General features: G+C 46.0%; 1 protein-coding gene across 3 annotated transcripts; it reads left to right on the top strand.

Annotated features, from left to right (window-relative positions):
- Positions 1–881: 881 nt before the first annotated feature.
- gata2 (GATA binding protein 2) lies at positions 882–21,687 on the top strand. 3 transcript variants are annotated; one of them, XM_033036972.1, is made up of 6 exons: positions 882–1,126; positions 6,266–6,620; positions 7,407–8,048; positions 10,458–10,603; positions 12,783–12,908; positions 20,492–21,687. In XM_033036972.1, exons 2-6 carry the CDS (start codon positions 6,383–6,385, stop codon positions 20,783–20,785), a joined length of 1,446 nt encoding a protein of 481 aa, XP_032892863.1. In that variant the 5' UTR covers positions 882–1,126; positions 6,266–6,382; the 3' UTR covers positions 20,786–21,687. The 3 variants fall into 3 exon arrangements, with proteins under 3 accessions (XP_032892863.1, XP_032892865.1, XP_032892864.1); XM_033036974.1 differs by having other exon boundaries at positions 7,407–7,793; positions 20,492–21,686; XM_033036973.1 differs by lacking the exon at positions 882–1,126 and adding an exon at positions 5,569–6,128.
- Positions 21,688–23,205: the final 1,518 nt, after the last annotated feature.

Genomic DNA, 23,205 nt, shown 5'->3' on the forward strand with positions numbered 1-23,205 from the left:
TCTCTCCGGCCGCCCTACAAGCCGTTGCAGTCGAGGCGCGGGTTTGTGATCCGTAACCCGTTCCCAAATAATATCAGTTCGTAGAAATAATCCACGCAGCCCCATGAATGTATTTAAAGCGGGACAGTATTATTGTCAAACGTTGTCAGATGTAAATTACACGCGTTATTACATCGGCTGCTATTGTGTGTAAATAATTCCCTGTTTACTGATTTGGCTGCGCGCACATACTTTAAGGTATTCTGATCATTTATATTTGTGGACCTGATAAGCCAACTCTCTTTCTCTGTAAGTGCACGCGATGTACCCGTATAGTAACGGGCATTATATGGCATTGGGGTGACTTCTGTAGCTCGCTGTCCGCGTTATATTAGTGGACGGCATATATAACGTGCTATACATGTACCTTGCATATCGGGCATTGGAGTTTTAGATTGTAGAAACAAGAAACTGCATATACTGGTTTACAAAAGAAAGATACAAAGTGCTGGAGTAAATCAGCGGGTCGGCCGTATGATTGGTTGAGTGGTGAACATTGTGTACGGGGCTTTATACAATCCGTATAATATTGCGTGCGTTTTGAACTAATTTGAAGAATGCGCTATGTAATGTGCACAACAGATTGATATATTGTGCTGATCGATTATTTTGCAATGCATTGGATCAGTGGGGCACTAAGAATCATGTGTGCCCTTTTACCTGAAGAGTGTGTGTGTGTGTGTGTGTTTCGGATTGCATCCTAACCCGGAAGAGGTGATTTTGAGAAGACTCCTACGTGTCTCAATTTAGGTTACCTGAATCGTCAGCTCATTGGCCAGCCAGTGCTGGGAGCCGCAGCGGCGCTGGGGGGGCTCGAACCATTAAACACACGGGCCCACTGGGCGGAGCCGTTTGTCTGAACTCCAGCATCTCGGCCGCAGTCGCTTGTGACAACCGCACCAGCCCGGCTCTCGTCGCGTCCGCACAAAGGGCCAGTCACGTTGTTGTTAGTGTCGCGAAGGAGACTCCCTGGTTCTCTGCCATTTGAACGGCAATTGCTGAGAAGACGGAGTGGAGAGAGGGCGACATCTTAACCCCATTTAGTATGGGCAGCGGGTCGATCCGAAGATTGAGATAGGTTCAGTCTGTAAGTATCTTATAATTACACCCCGACTCGTGTTTGTAACGTTCAAAACTCCAATACAGAATCGCCGTTCTCTTTATTATTGTAAATAATGATTCCCAAATATTCTACATTTTGCAACAGTGGGCAACAGGATAAATATCTCAAATATTATCGAATGACAAAATACAGGCTTAGTGAATACAACAAATATGAGATGCACGTGTGCCGGGAGGAATTGCAATAATGACTGATTTACGCCGCTGGCTAAATCAAATTTCCGGATTAAAATTGACATTGTATTCGACAATTTTGGTCATTGGGAACGGCATTGATAAATACCATCCAAAGGGTCTTAAATACCAAAATAACCTTGTTACTTGTTAACAGATCAGGTTTTCAAAGTTGTTGACGGCGATGTTTGTCAAAAGTGCTGGAGTAACTCAGCGGGTCAGGCAGCATCTCTGGAGAACATGGGATAGATAGGGGACGTTGGAGAACATGGGATAAATAGGGGACGTTTCTAGTCGGGCCCTTCTTCAGACTAATTTTGTGAAATCGAGTTTAGGGAATTAAAAAACGCCACCCATCTCTATCCGAACGTAACTTGACTAGTTTAAGCTCTCGATCGCGAAATTCCTCCAATTCCTATACCCAGAACTTAAGACTTTTAAACCCTTCAGAAACCTCGCACGTTATCCTCCCTCTGAAACTCGCTGCAAAGCAGGAAATTTTAAATTAAATCTTCACATTAAATCTTAAAAGAGAATTCCCAGAAGGATCAGTCAGATTCCCAGCGGTTCGCTTTGCTTTGCAACAGTAATGTATTAATTTCTGTTCAATTAAACGCGGAAAAGTAATGAAGAGTTTCATGTTCTGGTTTAGATTGTCATGAATTAAATTTAGCGCGCATGTACATAATCGCCTGCGCCTTGCCCGAATGAGGTTGTTTGAGGATGAGACACGGGGACCAAGGTGGGAAGGATATGTTTAGTTCGCTGTCAACGGCGGACAGAGTCGGGAATTAAACCCGGTTTCGCGGTAAATCTCTCCCGGGGGACAGGGTAAGCAGTGTGGGTGAAACGGGTGGATGTGTGAGTGGAGAGAGAGGGAGGGAGAGAGAGAGAGAGAGAGAGAGAGAGGGGGGGGGGGGGGGGGCAAGCGACTTGGGGGGAGGGTTCCCTGGTCAGGAAATGGGGGTTAAGAAAAAGCAAACCTTAGACATTTGGCGTTGGGTTAAGGACAAGAGGTGGGATGAGGGAGAGGGGGGTGGGGGAGGCGCCGGTGGGAGTGGAGAAAGTTAAAGAAATAAACCTCATGCTTTTTTTCCTACAAACGCTTGGAGGTCACGGCGAGGTTATCGGGTCTGAAAGTGTATAAACGCTTTCACCCCGTGGTCTTCTCTCTGCCCCACGGGCGCTTATTTAAAAGACACCCCCTTTTCATCCCACGCCCGCTCTGCTGTTAGATTTTTTTTTGCACCGATTTTTTTCCCTTTAAAAATAAATAAACGCACTTTGGCAGAAATTCCCGTGAAACTGACTTGAAATTAAATCCAGGGAATCAATCCGCTGTTCCCCGGCGCGGGGTCCTCTGTGTGAAATGAACTCACAGCAACGTGGATGAAATCGGGGCGATTGCGTTAGGTTTGTAGGCGAGGATGGGTGGCGTGGAGACAGGGGCAGGGCAGAGGGTCGCTAATTAGACCGCGTATCGGGAGTTTTCTGCTGATGCCGGCTGCATTTAGAGAGGACATTTTCCCTTGCGACGATTGACGTGGAACTGTTCCCGGGATTACCAGTGAATTTGTTGCTTTAACCTTCGCACCAGAAATTCGCGATGAATTTTAAGATTTTATTCATCGCGAATATATACATATACATAGGGACACAATAAAAAGCTGGAGAAACTCAGCGGGTGCAGCAGCATCTATGGAGCGAAGGAGATAGGCAACGTTTCGGGCGGCTCCTTCGCTCCATAGATTCTGCTGCACCCGCTGAGTTTCTCCAGCTTTTTTTGTGTACCTTCGATTTTCCAGCACCTGCAGTTCCTTCTTATACATATACATATATTGAAGAAGGGTCTCGACCCGAAACGTCACCCATTCATTCCTTCTCTCCAGAGATGCTGCTAGTCATCTCTTCAGCGCGTCGTCCACAGAGCGCAGAGGATCATTGGGACACAGCTACCAGCCTTGGAGGGCATCCACCACACACGGTGCCTCAGGAAGGCCGTCAGCGTCCATAAAGACTCCTCACACCCTTGTAACGGACTGTTCGAACTACTTCCCTCCGGCAGACGTTATAAGGCCTTCTACGCCCGAACCTCCAGACTCAGAAACAGCTTTATTCCCAGAGCTATAGCGGCTCTGAACCGGCCCTGCTGAGTGCCCCCCCATCCCCCCTGGACTGTCTCCCTCGGATGGTCACGTCACACAGCTTATTTATTTATTTTACTGTTCTTTTACATCGGTTGGAAGCTGCATACTAAATCTCGTTGCACTGACGTGCAATGACAATAAAATATATTATTATTATTATTAGTCCCGCTGAGTTACTACAGCATTTTGTGTCTAATACACGAGTTCATTTTGTAGTTTAATCAACGAGTTACCTCTCCCTCTCTCTCTCTCTCTCTCTCTTTCTCCCGACCTGCCCCTTGCTGCAACACTTGTAGGATGTGCTGAAGGTTAATTGGAAATGTATTTTAGATATGTTTTCCCCATTCTAAGTGTTTCGATCTGCCAGAGTGCTCACACGTGATGGCGGTGGAGTTGTTTAAATGGACCCGACAGCAGAAATGTCGGCTGTGTTCATTCCATCGCCAGTTCTTGAATCTCACCTTTTTTCCTCTCTCTTGTCCACACGACAACTAGCAATTCCTCTCTTCCTTACCTATGCACGGGCTTAAGGTGAAAGTTCCTGCCAGCGACCAAGTCGCTAGCTGGGGATCTCCGATTCCCCACAGTTCCCGGTGTTCACGGCGACTCTTACGACCGCCGGGAACATTTAATCTCTGTTTCTCACCGACCAAGACCCGACTCCTCCGGATTCCACTCACTCCATCATCACTCGGAACTCCTTCACTCGGAAGGAACAGAAGAAACCCGGTTAAAGTAACAAACACCAAACTCCAGAACATTGTATGTCAATGAATTTTAATGCGGTTCGGTCATATTTTCAAACACACATTTGATTTTCTTCTCCTTTCTAAAGAGATATCTACTGGGACCCAAGGGTCATTTGCCAACCCGTGCTGTATAACTAATAATGTTCGGTGCTCAACAAAATTAACGACCCTCTTAAAACCCAAACCCACCCGCCATTTAAAACGCGATTAAGACAATGTGTGGATTATATTGACTTCACCAGGTGTAACGGACAGAGCAGTGAGTATTACACACTATTTAACTCCCTCGCCGAATCAAACTCTCTGGGGGAAAACTAACTGAATTAACAGCTCCTCGCGTAGTTAGACTTAAGACCAGCGCGTCGGACAAGAATAACACCAAGAATAACATTTTCCGTCACTGTTCAAAACACAAAGTATAGGAAGAACTCAGCGGGTCGGTCGGGCAGCATCTGTCCCCTGATAGACCGAAGACATTTCAGGTCGGGACCCTTCTTCAGACCCTTTTTTCCCCGTCTAGGGGTTTGTTGCCGGCGGGAGCTCGCTCCTTCCTCCGCTCCGTCCACGAAACACCATCGGACGGTGCATTTGCAATCATTTTATTTTGGGAGAATGCTCATATTTTCCAGTGTCACCACTGTCCATTTAGTAAGTGCACGGGTTGTAGTTCAGGATAAACCTTCGCCGGGATACAACCGGACGCGTGTGGATGCATCGCTGTCTATTCATGTTTCAACTCTTCCTTCAAACAAGACATCGACGAATTACAACGTGGGGACCTTGTTTAAACAGCGCTCCTTTTTTTCCTCTATGGATCTGATCTTTTTTTTCTTTTTGGAAAAGGAGGGGGCGGGGGGGGGGGGGGGGAGGGGGAACGTGTCGAGGTGGAAGAGAAGGAGGGGGGAAGTTGGGAAAAAGAGAACTTCATTTCCTGGTTAATTTTGGCAAGATAGGTGACGTCAATGGCCAGGCGTCAGTGTGGCTGGGACTGCGACTCTTGTACGCGAGTTGGGTTGGGGGGGGGGGGGGGGTTACGTCCGAATGCTCCCCAGTACCCGGCACAAATGACCCAGGCCCACAACACAGCCGCGAAACTCGGTGCCAAAGACTAACCAAAAGTATGATTGCTTTGACAATCCGCACTCCATCCAACCTGTGAAATATAATTTGGAATAAATGCGGACAGCAAACAATCAAACTAAACCTCCCAGCCACATATTGCAAAATCTATAAATCATTAACGTGCTATTTTTTTTCCAACAGGACGGTTCGCCCTTTCCAATCAAGGGGGTTTATTTAGACGTGGGAAGGGAAGGGAAGGGGGAAGGAGGGGAGGGAGAGCCACAACATAAACACCATTGTCCCGGCCTCGAGTCCTTTAAGTGAATTGCCTCAAAAATGTTTTTTAAGAAATCTGATTTCATTACCTGCAAATTTGCTGCAAATTTGAATGTGTTTTTTTCTCTAACGGGGCGAGTGGGAGATTTGTTAAATGAACAAGTTGTAAATACGTTTATTGTGTGTTTTTTGTGTCTGGAGGCAGAGAACCAATGGTATTGTGGGGCTGAAGTCTCGGCGACGGCGACGGCGCTCCCATTGGCCGCTCGCAGTTATTAGTGATAGCGTCGCGCGTTTCATGTCTGTTGAACAGCGTTGAGCTAACTGGCGCCACCGGAGACATGCCATAGTTTCAGTAATACGAAAAGTCACTGAGGCTTTGCATTTCACCGCCACCCGCGACCTACACCCCCCTCGCTCCCTCCCCTCGCTCCCTCCCCTCCTGTTTGAGTTCAAAATAAATGGAACTCATCTGTTTAAAAACTAGTCATAGGTGACGTCTTATCTCTGCTACAACCCGGGAGTTGAGTGCGATCAACTATTTTTTTTAATGAAACTTGTAAGTAATCCATATTTTAAATATGTACATTGTTCCTTCGAACTTATTGAATGCAGATTAGTTCTGTCTCTTCTGTCCTCCTGCTCAGTTGTGGCTTCAGAATTTAACGTCAACTATTAACCGGCGGCTTTTTACAGGTGTAGACCGTAGACGGCGGGACAATCTTCTGTGGGGCACTCGCGGGACAAGAGGGAAGTTCGGTTTGTGCTGGCGTAACGCTGACCGCTTTTGGGGAAGAAATTCCAGGCCCCTCCATGGAAATCGCCACGGACCAGGCGCGTTGGGTTTCTCACCACGCCGTGTTGAATGGGCAGCACCCGGACAGTCACCACCCCAGCCTGTCCCACAACTACATGGAACCCACGCAGCTCCTGCCGCCCGATGAAGTCGACGTGTTCTTCAACCATCTGGATGGTCAGGGCAACCCGGTCTCCCCGTATTACAGCAGCTCCCCGCACGCCCGCGCCACCGTCTCCTACCGCCAGGCTCACGGTGAGTGCGGCCACCTCTACCCCCTCCGTCTCCCCTCTCCCCATTCTCTCCTCGTTCTCTCTTTTTGTTGCTCCCTCTCCGACTTCTAGACCCACGCACCGAGCGCGGACCTACTAGAACAGTGACGCCAGCACTATAGTCCTTTACACATTTCCCCCGCTAGAGTCATCCGTCCTCTGATCACTCCTCTCTACGTGCCCTCCCTCTCCCATTCCCCCTTCCTTTCTCCCCCCTCTCTCCCTCTACATTTCTCCCTCTACATTTCTCTCTCTGCCCCCTCTCCCCCTCACCTTTCCCTCTTTTTAACACCGAGGATGCACCGCGTCCGAAGGCGACAGCGCGACTTGTAACTGCTACACGAAACTGTCCACTTCCTCTTTATCGATTGCGTTTTTTTTTAAATGTTTTTTTTTGAAAAGGGAAGAAACGTGGACGGATTTTGTCAACCCCTCCACCCTTCCCCTCCCTCCCTCGCCCCTTTTTTTGCCGAAAAAAAAGTCGAAAAAACACACTGCTTCCCGGAAATGAAATCAAAACGTAGCTTTTTAATCTAGTTATTAATGCAGGATATCGCAGCGTGAGAGGTTAGAGCAGAGAGACCCCTCACCCTCTCTGCCTCCCCCTCCCCGGTTGGAAAGTTAGTTCACTTTGTTTCGGTCGTTTTGTTATGGGAAAGGAAGGGAATATTTATTCACTCGCCCCTCCACCCCACCTCTCCCCTTTTTATTTTGTTCTCGGCTGGCTACTTGTTGTTAAAAAGAAGAATGTCTCACAAATTATTTGCAGCGCGTCTGTCGGGGGGACAAGTTTGCGGGCCGCATCTTCTGCACAGCCCAACCATCTCGTGGCTTGATAGCGGCAAAGCTCTCTCGGCTCATCACCACCACCACCACCACCACAACGCCGCGGCCTGGGCAGTCAGCCCCTTCTCCAAAGGGCCACTCCACCCGGCCGGCCCGAGCGGCCTCAGCGTCTACTCCGGCGGCACCTCGGCCTCGAGTCTCTCGGCGGCGGCAGCGGCGGCAGCAGCGGCGGCCGGACACCCCAGTCCGCACCACCTCTTCACCTTCCCACCCACTCCTCCCAAGGACGTGTCTCCAGATCTGGGTGGTCACAATTCGGTGTCTCCGTCCAGCTCGGCGGCGGCGGCAGCGGCGGCGGCAAATGCAGCAGGTCGGCAAGATGATAAGGAATCCATTAAGTATCATGTATCTTTGGCAGAGAGTATGAAACTGGAATGTTCTAGAAGTTCTATGCCATCGCTCGGAACCAGCGCGACTTCCACCCACCACCCTATCCCTACTTACCCTTCCTATGTACACGGTGTTCACGAATGCAGCAACAGTCTCTTCCATCATAACGGGCTCCTGGCAGGCGCCTCCTCTAATTTCACACCTAAATCCAGGAGCAAAACACGCTCATGTGCCGGTAAGCATTTTAAATTAAAATTAAATAAAAACATTAAATCAAATTATATCTTAAAATAAACTTCGTTTCAAATATCCATCCCCACTGTCACGATTTAATCTCTATGTCTCTCTCTCTATGTCTCTCTCTCTCTCTCTCTCTCACACACACACACACACATCTTTCCAAATCCCAGCTATTAATAAACCCTTTTTTTTATTTTGGATTGCTGGAAATTAAATTGTTTTCCTTAAAACCAATTGTTTAGCGTTAACTTGGAAAGTTGTGCAGGCGAATGAGCCCAAACAGAGCCACTCTCTCCGAAAAAATACATTTGCTGTATTGTGTAGAAAAGCAACTGTCGATGCTGGTTTAAACCGAAGACCATTCGCTATATTTATGTTTGAAGAAGGGCTTATTGGGAAACAAGCAAAATGGGGTGTAGTTTAATAAATGTAGCATGTTTCTTGTTTTGAAAAGTGCCCCTCAAAAGTTAATACAAGGATTAATTAATTTTGAGAAATAACCGCTCTGTTATGGCGGTTCCCGGTCCTTAAAATCCTCGCTTGCGCGGCCCAGAACATATAGACTCGAGGGGATGTTTGCCGAGGGCAAGATGTTAAACAGCGGAGGAGTGAGTAAAGTGAATGCCCCACCGACCCCTTCTCTCACCACTGTTCTTGCGTCTTACTCGGGTAGCCCTGTTACTGTACCCGGCAGCGCCGATCTTAGCAGCCCTGATCCCTGCCGGAGTCACAAGCCTGACTTCCCCTCTCCCTCCCAACCTGATTGCGTGAACCCCGGAAAAAACACACTTCTCTCACAGGGCACACTTTTAAACGACACAATATCCACCGACTCGCGTCGTTGGCAGCAGGTTCCCCCCCAACTCGAGAGCCCACACAATTCTAGTAAATGTGTCGAAAAAATATGTTTTCTTGATTGATTTTTTTCACAAGACCAACACGTTCAGAACGTGTTTACTGAATGTTGCAAATGACTGCTAAATAGTAATTTATCCATTAAATCGTTTTGATGATGTTTTAATCCATGAACACATTAGAGAATAAGCGAAGTTGTGTTATTGTCGGGGGGACTGTTTTTACTATTGTTGCTTGTGGTATACAACAGGCGTTAACGTTCAATTACCAGCGCAGTCCATCTAATTGTGACTGCGCGTTCTCTGATGGGTGTTCACAACGCGCTGTGCAAAATATCTAATTTCACTTCACTTTCTCGTTCATACACTGGTCCATGTAGCGAGGAACATAGTGGTTAATTAAATTCAGTCCCAAATCAGCAAGACACATCTTGACAGTCGCGAGTTGAGCTGAAAAAAAATACCCAAACAAAAACCCTTTAAATTTAAAAAACATTTCCTGCTTGACTTGAGAGCATTGGGTAAAGTTTGGTGAGATTGGGAAGTTAAATCAAATAACATGATTTGACTGGATAGATAGCATGGAAACAAAAGCGTTTCACTATATCTCGGCACACGTGACAATAATAAGCCAATACCAATAATTTATTATGAAATTTAATTATTTTAATTCGACTACATTATGTTAAAAAAAAAACCCTCAAAGCTTCTAACAAGGAGCAGAATTGAGAACAGTTGTGTATGTCCAGCGCCGGTCAACCTCTAAGATACAATTTCACACAGAACTGAACCTTGTTATTGTAAACTACACGTAATATTGGGTCGGTGAAGGGATTGTGCGACTTCAATGCTGGATCAGGTTCTGTTTCCATAACATACTCATTGCGTTGGTTCCCGCAGCGTTTAACCGAATCGTGTTTTGTTCAGGGTTAGGGCCAGTAGACGGGACATGTACAGTGTTGTTTTGGGTCACCACTATGTCAGTCATTAATCTGCCCCGAACAATTTCAGATGAGTTGCAAGGGGGGGGAGAGCAGATTAATCCGGCGAAATAATGTGATCATTTTAACAAAAGTGATTCACAAGAAGTGACCCTCCCAGAGCGGCTAACGTCCCCGTGTTAAATAGATGCCTATTTTTTATGGGAATGTCACCAATCGCCGCCTATATTACTCACTCCCTCATTGCCTAAACATTCTTTTTGTTTTCGCGGCCCCAAAGGTTGCCCCCGATCTCAAATGGCGAGGTAGAATTTATAAGCGAAAAAATAAGTTAATGTAGGGACTGATACGCTGAGTTTTATGGTCGGGAGAGCAGGAACCAAGAATGCTTGAATTGGTTCCTGTTTGTCGAGGGTCGTTTTAACAGGAATTTGGAGTTTGTTGTTCATTATTATGTGGGTTATAGCCGGCATAATTCACCCCCTCCAAATAAATCAGAAAACTAACGCACTGGTTCCCGATGTCTCGCGCTTTGTAATTGCTCCGATATTTTATGTACAGTCAGAATGTCCATTTCGTCGCTTATTCTCCATGTCTGTCCGGTTTCAGAGGGCCGGGAGTGCGTTAATTGTGGCGCCACCTCCACTCCGCTCTGGAGGAGAGATGGGACGGGACATTACCTGTGCAACGCCTGTGGTCTTTACCATAAGATGAATGGCCAGAACAGACCCCTCATTAAACCCAAGAGAAGATTGGTAGGTTTCGCCGATGGTCGCGACCTGAGGGCTGGCGATTTCTATCGGGCCCAGTGAAATGATGTATTTGTGGGATTTGAGATAATGGGGCGTGTATGTGTGTGGGTGTGGGTGAGTGTGCGAGTGAGTGTGTGTGAGAGAGTGAGAAAGAGGGAGTGTGTGTGTGTGTGAGAGGGGGATGTGAGGTGCAAGAGATGTGATTATTTGTGTATTGCACCCATCCATGTGTGTGTGAGAGTGTGAGAAAGAGGGAGTGTGTGTGAGAGGGAGAGACAGAGAGAGTGGATGAAATGTGAGGTGCCAGTGCAGAAATGTTGTGAGCATATCGTGTGTGTTATGTCCATCCATGTGGAAATGTGTAAAAGGCAACATGCCTTTTTTGATAACATGTTTTGATAACATGTTGTCTCTGATACTGGTTTTGATCATAGTTGCAAAAGCGCCAAAGTACACGTTCAAATTCAAATACACCCGCAGAGATACGCAGCTGTGTGTGCATTGTGTACACGAGTTTATAATTAATATACACATGTCTGCATATTTGAGCATGTGTTTTGTATACCTACGAGCTATGTATTCATGTATGTGTGTGTGCGTTAATGTATACACATGCCCGTGTACGCGCGTGTGCGTGTGTGTATATTTGAATTTGAACGTGGGCACTGTGGTGGCATTTTGTAAAATTAAAATGCACACCAGAGACAACATGATTACAAAAACAGACCGCTGACGCTTTTTATACATTTCAACCTGAAACATGTCCCACAGTGATCACAAATAGAGAAAAATGTGTTAGGTATATTACAACTCCAGCATTGTTGTGTCTCTCTTATACAAATGTTACATAGTATTTATATCTACCGATGTAAATAGCTTTAGCCTATGTACCACCGATCAATTAAATTATATATATTTTTAAACAATTCCCCCTCCTCGATGTAGCTGGCGCGGGTTCGAAGGCAGCGACTCATTTTTATTCTTTTAAAAATAGAATTCGGTGCTAATTAATGAAGCCGAGGGTAAATGTTAAGTCCCACGGGAATAACAGAAATAAGAGAGCAATCTCTAGTATTTTTGTCGGCGTTTGTTAATGAACGGCAGACATTTAATCCAGGAAGGTGAAACCAAAAACGGAATTAATTGAATAATGTTGTTGTGAGCTGTTTGTTTTCTTTCAGTGTTAAACGCACAGTGCCTGCATTTATCCAGCGTCCTCAATGTGTGTGGATATATATTTTGTTAAAAGAAAAGAAAAACTGTTTTCTTTTGTGGTATTTGGCGATATTCTGCACTTTCGTTTGGGTGGTTTTAAATAGCCTTTATAAATACCGACAGCCGGATATCTGTTCGTTACAGATAAGGAACTGCGCACTTGCATGCAGTGGGCAGCGAGAACCAGGCGCTCGTTTCTATAGAGAGCAGTTTTGTCCCAAAATCCCAGTCCTAAACAGCGAGGGAGAAAAATGAGACTGTCTAAATGGGATATGTTTGTAGAGTCACACATACATGGAGTGTCTGCAATATAGTCAGCGTACAAATTATGTATATTTTAGTGTCGAAATTGGAGGGGGGGGGGTTATATAAAGTCCAACATCTTCTGAAAACGGCTGGTGTTGATGTTAACTACCAAACCATCACGGGGTTGCATTTACATGGGGGGATCGCATCTAAAAAATAAAAGCTGTTCTCTTTTCCTTGCCCTTTTGAAAAACGATTGTTAAACTTGCGAGAAACGCGGCTTGGATTTTGACCGCATTTTTCGCCCCCCTTTTAAAGCGTCCAGGGCCACACACACCTTGGTCCCGGGTAAACAGTCACCTTGAGATTTTTTTTGCAATTTGTTGCTGACAAAATTGCACGCACCGACCGCTCTCATTCGCCGCTCTTTACAATTCCCACCTCCTACCCCTGAGAATTGGGAACAATTTATCAGCCCATTTTTTATCACCGAGACAACGGCAGAAAAGTGTTGGTTTGTGTTCGCGAACGATGTCACTGCGGACCCGAGTCCCCGCAGCAAAGGTCCCGGTCCCGATTTCAGGAGCATTCTTCGGATTGAAGTGGGGTCAGAGCGCCAGGTCGGTGGGTCAAGGCTGAGTGAAATATTTTGTGTAAAGCCCCTCCCGCCTCCCATAGTGGCCAAGTTCCAACTAAATCTCCACCTTTTTATTCTACCTAGTCAGCAGCCCGGAGAGCGGGAACATCATGTGCTAACTGTCAGACCACAACCACAACTTTATGGCGGAGGAATGCCAACGGCGACCCGGTGTGTAACGCCTGTGGCCTCTACTTCAAACTACACAATGTAAGTCACCCTTCCTACCAAAGGCGCCACGCCATTTATTTCAGGGACTGTGGAAAAAAAAAAACGAGGAACAGTTTACAGCTTTCCACCCAGGGCCAAACGATCAGTCTTGGCTCCCTTGCATTCTGCTTGGTTTTGATGTGGAGAGGGCAATTTTGTCTGGATAAATATTCTTTGGAATTTATTTCTCGGGGATATGTTGGATTTGGCCACCTCTCCCACTTTGCAAACTATTTTAAAAATACACGATTCATGAGGCCGTTTGTTTAAACGTGCTGCTCTTCATCAATTATGAGTTTTAGGTTTATTATTGTCACATGTGCCCAGATACTGTGAGATGTTTTTAGAAACAAGGAATTGCAGGTGCTGGTTTACACAAAAAAAAAAGTGCTGGAGGTCAGGTAGCATCTCTGGAGAATGTGGATAGGTGAGGTAGGGACTTGTTTTGAGTTCTGAAACTTTTTATTTTTGCACCCATTTCATTGGAGAATTGTCCCAACCCCAAACGTCAGCCATCCATGTTCCCCTGAAATGCTGCCTGACCTGTAGAGTTACTCCAGCACGTTGTGAGAAGCTTTGTTTTGCACGCTATTCAACCAGATCAGACAATACTAGACATAAATACAATAAAGGTAAACTCAAGTACAATGGGTAGAGCAGAGGGGAAGATACAGAGTGCAGAATATAGTTCTCAGCATTGTAGCGCATCAGTTCCACAGACAAAGTCCAATGTTCCCAATGGGGTAGAGATGAATTGGACAGTACTCTAGCTTATGGAAGGACCGTTCAGAAGCCTGATAACAGGGGGAAGAAGCTGTTCCTGAGTGTGCGATTTCAAGATTCTGTACCTTTACATAGAACATAGAACAGTACTGGGAATGTCACCTGTCCATGTTCTCCAGAGATGCTGCCTGACCCGCTGAGTTACTCCAGCATATTGTGTCTTTTGCAACATCTGCAGCTCCTTGTGTCTACATTGAACAGTGCAGCAGAGGACCAGGCCCTTCGGCCCTAACATGGTGACAACTAATCTATTCCACCTGCACATGATCTATATCCCTCCATTCCCTGTATACCCATGTGTCAATCTAAAAACCTCTTAAACTCCACTCATGTATCTGCCCCCCTACCAATCCCAGCAGCATGTTCCAGGCACTCACCACCCTTTGTGCAAAAACAACATGCCCTGCACATCTCCTTTAAACTTTGTCCCTCTTACATTAAAGCTATGCCTTCTCATCTGCAAACTTTGACTGACTCTGATCTTTCATGGTCAAATCTAATTTATTTATTTGTTAATTGTGGAGTGGTTTAATTCAAATCTCTCACACACATAGGGGGTGTGGAGGACACCCTTAACATCAAACTGGGTGAAAATGCTCCCAGATCAACAAAAACTGAAGCAAAACACAAAGTGGTGGAGTAACTCAGCGGGACAGTCAGCATCTGTGGAGAACATGGCCAGGTTACGTTTTGGTTTTGGACTGATTCAGACTAATTCACTCTGAGGAAGGGTCCAGATTCGAATCGTCGCCTGTCCGTTTCCTCCACTGATGCTGCCTGACCCGCTGAGTTACTCCAGCGCTTTGTGTGTAACAAGATTCCAACATCTGCAGTCCCTTGTGTCTCAACAAAAACTGTCTAAATTAATCAAAAGTAGTACACTATAAAATGTAATTGTGTAACATCAATACAAAAAGGCACCTCCATTTGCTGACAACCTCTCTCTGGAATTATCAATATTTTAAAATTAAATGTAACCATATAATGTGGAAATCAATTTAAATATCCAGGTCTGTGAGTTCCAAAGTCATAGCAATACAGTGCTGATGCCTCACGGCGCCAGAGACATGGGTTCGATCCTGACCTCGGGTGCTGTCTGTGTGTGAAGTTTGCGTGTTCTCCCTGTGACCATGTGGGTTTCCTCCGGGTGCTCCAGTTTCCACCCACATCCCAAAGATGTTTGGGTTTGTAGGTCAATTGGCTTCTGTAAATTGCCCCAAGTGTGTAGGGGGTGGATGTGGGATAACAGTATTAGTTTGAACGAGTGATCGATGATCGGCGTGGACTCGGTGGGCCGAAGGGCCTGTTTCCATTCTTTTATCTCTGAATTCTAAACTTAAACGCTAAACAGCACAGAAACAGGCCCTTTGGCCCAGCATAACAATGCCCAATAGCTATACTAATCCCATTCCCCCCGCCCCACCCCATTTTCTCTCCACCTCCCCACCATCGATTCCATCTACACGTCACGCTGCCTTGGAAAAGCAGCCAACATAATGGACCACTCACACCCTGGTCAATCCATCTTCTCCCCTCACCTGTCGGGCAGAAGTTACAGAAGTTTATAAGTACGTACGATCTGTTTCAGAGACAGCTTCTTCCCTTCTGTATTTAGACTATTGAATGGTGCTCTTAAGCAAGAGCACAGTCCCGATCTTACAACCTACCTCTTTACGAATCTTGGACTTTTTCCTCTAACTATAACACTATATCCTGCAGCCTGGTATTTTTCTCTTTGCACTACATGTTATACTTATGGCTTGTTTGTACTTGATTGATTGGGGTGTGGGGGGTACAGTTGCTGCCTTACAGCACTAGAGGCCTGGGTTTGATCCTAACCTTGGATGCTGTCTATGTTGAGTTTGCACATTCTCCTTGTGATCGCGTGTGTTTCCTCCGGGTGCTCCAGTTTCCTCCCACACTCCAAAGACGGACAGGTTTGTAGAGTATTGGCTTCTGTAAATTGTAAATTGTCCCTAGTGTGTAAGATAGTGCAAGTGTACGGGGTGATCGCTGGTTGGCATGGACTCGGTGGGGCTAAAGGGCCAATTTCCACGCTGTATATCTAAAGTAAAGTCTGTCATGTATGGGATGTTTTGACTGGATAGCATGCAGACAATATTTTTCACTGTATCTCAGTACATGTGACAATAATAAACCAATACCAAACTTCCAGAGGTTTGTCGACACCATCAATTTCATGATGATTGGATATCTCTTAAATTCCCCATGACTATCTGCCTCCCCCACCCCCTCTGGCAATGTGCTTCCCAGTCTAAATACCGCCCAATGGAACAAAAAGCCTTCTGTGCCTCTTAATCTTTACCCTACATCTATGAGCTCCAGCATTAGACATCTCTGCTGTAGGTAAACATTTCTTAATGTCTATCCTATCTATGTGTCTCATAAATTTTAATGCCTCATCAAATCCTTCCCCTCGTCATTCAATATCCATGTTCTCATCGTTTCCTTAAGTTTGTAACTCCCTTTCTCCCTCTGTGTCCTGTAATGTGTATACGATCCCTTGGAAGAGCAGCATTTAATCCCCATCTCTGATTGCCTTTGGAGAGATGGGAAGAGCCATTGCAGTGTGTGTGGGGAAGGTGCCTCCACACACTCCCAGGTTTAGTTTAGAGATACAGCGTGGAAATAGGCCCTTCGGACCACCGAGTCATCTCACACCAGCGATCCCTGCAAATGAACACTAGGGACAATTTACGATTTTTACCAAAGCCAATTAACTTACAAACCTGTACATCTTTGGAATGTGGAAAAAAAACCAGAGCACCCGGAGAAAACCCACGCAGGTTATGGGGAGAAGGTACAATCTCTGTACCGGCAGCGTCCGTGGTCAGGATCGAACCTGGGTCTCGTGCGCTGTAAAGCAGCAACTGTACCACTGTGCCGCCCCAATCAATCAAGTACAACCAAGCCATAAGTACACCAAGTAGTGCTAAGAGAAAAATACCAGTGTGCAGGATATAGTGTTACAGAGTTATAGCTACAGAGAGAAAGTCCAAGGTTCTGGGATGGCGCATCTCTAGGTCACTATGATGGGCAACCTGGAGTGGAACTTCACGTAGTGGCAGGGTCAAAAGAGATGTTTGGAATTTGGATCAACAACAACGCTGGCATAACTCAATGGACAAGCAGCATCTGTGGAGGCAAAATGTATACAGAGACATTTTTAGTTTTGATTAGTTTAGTTTATTACGTGTACTGAGGAACAGTGAAAAACTCTTTTGTTGCATGCTATCCATTCAAAGGAAAGACTACATGAGTGTCAATCGAGCTGTCAACAATGTACAGATACAGGATAAAGGGAAAAACGTTTAGTGCAAGATAAAGTCCCGTAAAGTCTGATTAAAGATAAAGGGTCTCCAATGCGGTAGATGGTAGCTCAGGACCACTCTCTAGTAGTTGATGGGATTTCTCTTGCCTGATAACAGCTGCGAAGGAACTGCCCCTGAATCTGGAGGTGTGCGTTTTTACACTTCTGTACTTGTTGCCTGATGGGAGAGGGGAGATGAAGGAGTGTCTGGGGTGAGACTGGTCCTTGATAATGCTGGTGGTCTTGCCAGGGCAGCGTGAAGTGTAGATGGAACCAATGGAAGGGAGGTTGTTGGCACGAGGGTCTGGGCTGCGTGCAATTTCTTACGGTCTTAGATGGAGGTGTTTCTGAACCATACTATGCTGCATCCCGATAAAATGCTTTCTACGGCGCATCTGTAGAAGTTGGTGAGGTTTTAGTTGCATGCTAATCAGTCAGCGGAAAGACAATATGTGATTAGTTACAATCAAGCTATCCACAGTGTACAAATACATGATAAAGGGAATAACATGTATACTAGTGGTATGAATATTGATTTTTCTCACCAGATAGCCCCTGCATTTCCTCTCTCTATCCCTCCCCGATCCAAGTCGCACTAGCTTCTCATTTTCATCCTACAAACAGCTTACAATGGCCTGTTTCCTTAATCTTTGATACTTTTTTGTATATCTTTCGTTCATTGTTCTTTATCTCTCCACATCACCGTCTATATCTCTCATTTCCCTTATCCCTGACCAGTCTGAAGAAGGGTCGCAACCCGGAACGTCACCCATTCCTTCTCTCCAGAGATGCTGCCTGTCCCGCTGAGTTACTCCAGCTTATCTTCGGTTTAAACCAACATCTGCAGTTCCTTCTTACACATAACGCGAATACTGTTTTGTGCAAGATAAAATCCAGTAAAGTCCAATCAAAGATACCGTGGATCTGCGATGAGGTAGATAGTAGATCAGGACTGCTCTCTAATTGTTGGTAGGATGGTTCAGTTTCTCTGTAGCTGTAATGTTATATTCTTCACTTTGTTTATTTTCTCTTTTGCACGACCTGTTGTACACATGTATAGTATAATTTGCCTGGAGAACATGCAAAACTGTTCACTGTATCACGTTACACATTACAATAATAAATCAATACTGATATTCAGCCAAATGTAAAATCATGCAAGTTGGGAGGTCAGACGCTTGTCGGACATTTGAATAGAAGGGATGTTAAGAGTGTTGGTGTACAGAGTGACCCTGGGTGCGCATCCTTTGCTACCTTAGGAGTGGCAACACAGGTAGATACAGTAGTAAAGAAGGAGAGGGATAGTGCAATTCTTTGTTTCTACATTTTGACTGATCCACTGTGAAATATCCTCAAGGTATGCCTACGTTCAGTGGCGGACTGGCCAGGGTGTCAGCTTGCCCGATGGCAAGTGGGCCCCCTTTGTCGCCTGTCAACCACTATTTTTAGACCCAGTCCGCCACTGCCTACGTTGAAGAAGTTTTCCTCCTCTCTCTGACAGGAGTTCTGTGAGACCCTCTCTCTCACTGCTCCCCCTCTATGATACTATTGCTCTCCTGCTCTTCAACCTTTTTACCCACTAGGTTTTCTTTTACCCCTCCTCTCATCCAACTCTTCCCACCCCCCCCCCCCCCCCCCCCCCCGCCAACCCCATACAGTCGATCTGAAAAAGGGTCCCGACCTGAAACGTCACCTATCCATATTCTCCAGGGATGCTGCCTGATACACTGGGTTACTCCAACACTTTGTGCTTGTACTGTTCCATGAATGAGCTGAAGGACCTCTTTTTTCAGTGATACAGCGTGGAAAGTAGCCCTTTGGCCCACCGAGTCCGCTCCAACCAGCGGTCACCCCGATCACTAGCGCTATCTTATACACTAAGGACGATTTACAATTTTTACCGAAGCCCATTAACCGACAAGCCCGCACGTCTGTAGAATGTGGGAGGAAACCAGAGCACCCGGAGCAAACCCACGTGGTCACAGGGAGAATGTACAAACTCCGTACAGACAGCACCCATAGTCAGGATCGAACCAGGGTCTCTGATGCGGCACAACAGCAACTCTACCGCTGTGCCACCGTGCCCACCCCTCCCCTTCTTGTGTGGCTGTAAATAAGACCAATATCATCTCTTACTTTGCTACAGCTAATAAATCTATTGTACCCTTTATCTGTACACTGTGGACAGCTTGATTGTAATCATGTCTAGACTTTACTTTGGCTGGATAACACGATAACTAAAGGCTTTTCATTCTATCTCGGTACATGTGACAATAATAAACTAAGCTAAACAACAATAGTTTGGCTCGGTGATCGTTTGGCTGAACACTTACGCTCAGTCCGTCCACCATGGCAGACGGGATCTCCCGGTTGCCAACCCTTTCAACTCTCCCATCCTATTCCCACACTGATCTTTCCATCCTGGGCCTCCTCCACAGCCAGAGTGAGGGTACATGCAAACTGGAGGAACAGCACCTTATATTCCGCTCGGGCAGCTTACAACCCAGCAGTATGAATGTTGAATTCTCTCATTTTAAGTAACTTCATCTTACACTCCCCTCTTCCTCCCTCCTTGCTCCTTCTGAAGAAGGGTTTCGGCCCGAAACGTTGCCTATTTCCTTCGATCCATAGATGCTGCCGCACCCGCTGAGTTTCTCCAGCACTTTTGTCTACCTTCGATTTTCCAGCATCTGCAGTTCCTTCTTAAACTCCTTGCTCCTTCCCCCTTCTTGAGTCATTTTACCAGTTCCACAGTTCTCCACATTGTTTCCTTTGAGATCATATCTTCCCTCTGGCAGCACGGTGGCGCAGTGGTAGAGTTGCTGCCTTAAAGCGGCAGAGACCCTGGCTTGATCCTGACCACGGGTGCTGTCTGTACGAGTTTGTACGTTCGCCCTGTAACCATGTGGGGTTCCCCTGGGTGCTCCGGTTTCCTCCCACATCCCAAAAATGCATGGGCTTGTAGGTTATTTGGCTTCGGTAAATTGCCCCTAGTGTGTAGGATAGAACTAGTAGATGGGATGAGTGATGTTCGGCATGAACTCGATGGGCTGAAGGGCCTTTTTCCACGCTGTATCTCTAAACTAAACTAAACTAGACCAAGCCAACAATGCACACTAACAGTATCCTACACACACGAGGGACAATTTACAATTGTACCAAGTCAATCAGTCTATAAGCCTGTACATCTTTGGATTGTGGGGAGGAAACTGATAGGTCCCGGAGAAAACCCATGCAGGTCACGGGGAGAATGTACAAACTCCGTACAGACAGCACCCGTAGTCAGGATCGAACCTGTGTCTCCGGTGCTGTGAGGCACGACTCTCCTGCTGCACCACCGTGCTGATTCAAGCACTTTGCAACTATCTCCAGAGATGCTGGCTGACCCTCTTAAGTTACTCCATCACTTTTTGTCGTATCTTAAACTAAACAATTTTTTTTTTCTTCTTGCTTTGCTTGTGGACTTTAGGTCAATCGGCCCTTGACCATGAAGAAGGAGGGGATTCAGACACGCAACCGCAAAATGTCGAGCAAGTCGAAAAAGAGCAAGAGGATATCGGATGGTTTTGAGGAATTGTCCAAGTGCATGCAAGACAAGGCGTCCTCCTTCAGCCTGGCGGGTCACATGCAGCACATGGGGCACCACCTGCAATCCTTCAGCCACCCAGGCCACATGTTGCCCACTCCCACCCCCATCCACCCCTCGTCCAGTCTCTCATTCGGGCACCCTCACCCCTCCAGCATGGTGACTGCCATGGGCTAGAAGCAGCCACATGCCCCTCGGGCAACGAGGAGAAGAGGACGGGAGAGAAGCATTGGATGAGAAGAAGGAGTAGTTATTATTTTGTTGGCCACGACCTTTTACCCAAAGCGTGGGAGTCGCAGGGTTGCATGTGGCTCCCCTGTGGACCTCACGGGAGGCAAGACCTGCGCTGACCCCAACAGCATTTTATCGCCTGCCACATGAAAGCACCCAGGGGTCGCCAGTCGCTTGGTTCGGACTGGAGGACACGGGGAGGAGCGGCACCAGGATCTCGTTAAACGACTTTTGTTCTTGCTGTTGATGTGAATATTGTAAATCAGAGAATCTGGGATAAATGGATTGCAAAAACCTGATAGCTTATGCTGGATTTCTTTTCTTACTTTCATTTAAAAAAAACACACAAAAAAAAAAGATTAAGCGAAGCCACTTAACTTTGAAGTTGTATTTCTTTTCATTTGAATTCTTTTAATTATTTCATGTTGTGCAGATATTTTATCTCATTTTACGGGAAGGTTTTTTGTGCTGACTCTGGGCTTTTGTTATTGGGGCTGGGGGCAAGATTAAAGGGAAGATAGATTGTTGTTTCTTGCATGGTTAGGGTAGCGTGGTGAATGATTGTTGGCTTCAGTCACTGGTTTGTATTCGGTTAACAGACGATTGGGGAACTGAGGGACGCTAGTTACTAGGATAACTCAATCCCAACGCCACCTCCCTTACCCCCTCAAGAGTCAAGAGTATTAAATTGTCATATGTACTGACAAAGGAACAATGAAATTCTTACTTGCAGCAGCATGATAGGCCTGTATACAATACACACATAATATATAATAAAAAATCAATAAATTAATAACCACAATATTAGTGCAAAAAACTGAAGTCTGTAGTGCAACCAAAGACACAGTCCATAGAAGATCGCAGTTGCTGAGGTTAGTGTTGTGCAGTGTTCAAGAGCTGGGAAGAAGCTGTTCTTGAACCTGGAGGTCACGGTTTTCAGGCTCCTGTACCTTCTTCCCGATTGTAGCAGCGAGATGAGAGTGTGGCCAGGGTGGTGTGGGTCTCTGATGATGCTGGCTGTCTTTTTGAGGCAGCGCTTCCTGTAGATCCCTTCGATGGTGGGGAGGTCAGTACCTGTGATGGACCGGGCAGTGTCCACTGCTCTCTGTAGTCTCCTTCGTTCCTGTACACTCGAGTTACTGAACCAGGCCGTGATGCAACCAGTCAGTGTGTTCTCCACCGGTTGAAGTTTGAAGTATTTAACAACATACTGAATCTTCTCAATATTCTAAGGAAGTATGGGTGTCTTTTGGTAGCAAAGGGAGAGTGTGAGAGAGACTAGCCACACTTCCCTGGTGTTCTGCGACTCTGGGAGAGCCATTGGAAGGGATTATGTCCAAATGAAGCACTCCCCTTCATCTCAATAGCCAGCTGCTCTATATTTGTGTGTTTGGCTGAGGCTTGTGAATTGGAAGAGATGTGGGTGACTGGACGTCTGTTGGGGAGAATCCCAGGAGGAATTAGATTCTTTAGGAAAAGACGGGAAAAGGGAGCAGAGTGGGATGGAGGAGGGGGTCGGGGGGGTGGGGGAGGAGATGGAGACAGAGCCTGCGATTTAACAGTTTTCACTGTTGGAAAGAAGACAAATCCACGAGCAAAAGAGGTTTCAATGTAGATAATAAACTGTTGTACATTTTTATTGATTATTTACGGGCAAGTAGATAAATATTCAAAATGTTTTCTTTCCAGATCTCACTTTAATTTAAAAAGCAAATTGTTCCTTCTCTCAGTTTAAAAGAGACATCCTAGCTTTAAATCAATATTTTCACCAGTGATCAACTACCCAAGAACAAGGGTGCTGTAAAGTAACACATTTCATCTCTAGTACTATGCTTTGTAATGTCGCTATTTTTTTTTAAGCATAACACCATAACTAGTAGCAAGAAAGTGTCATTAAATCAACAACAATTATCCCTAGCACCAGAAATGTGAATACATTTGACCAAACTATTTCAAAGGAGCATAGCACAGTAAAATGGGGCAGTAGGTAGAGCAGCTGCCTCACATCGCCAGAAACCTAGGTTTGATCCTGACCTCGGGTGCTGGCTGCGTGTGGGGTTTGCACGTTCTCCCTGTAACCTCATGGGTTTCCTCCAGGTGCTCCGGTTTCCTCCCACATCCCAAAGACATGTGGGTTTGTAGGTTAATTGGCCCTCTGTAAATTGCCCCCTAGTGTGTAGAGAGTGGATGAGAAAGTGGGATAACATAGAACTAGTGTGAACGGGGTGATCGATGGTCAGCGTGGACCCGTTTCTGTGTTGTATCTTTCAAATAAGTGATAATGTTGTCCCAGAGACCAGGAGGAGAGCATGTCAAGATGAAAGAGTTATTTCAAGGCTTGCTTTGAACGGAGTGTTTGACAGTGG

Source organism: Amblyraja radiata, chromosome 18 (assembly GCF_010909765.2).
Source record: "Amblyraja radiata isolate CabotCenter1 chromosome 18, sAmbRad1.1.pri, whole genome shotgun sequence".
Classification (NCBI taxonomy): Eukaryota; Metazoa; Chordata; class Chondrichthyes; order Rajiformes; family Rajidae; genus Amblyraja; species Amblyraja radiata.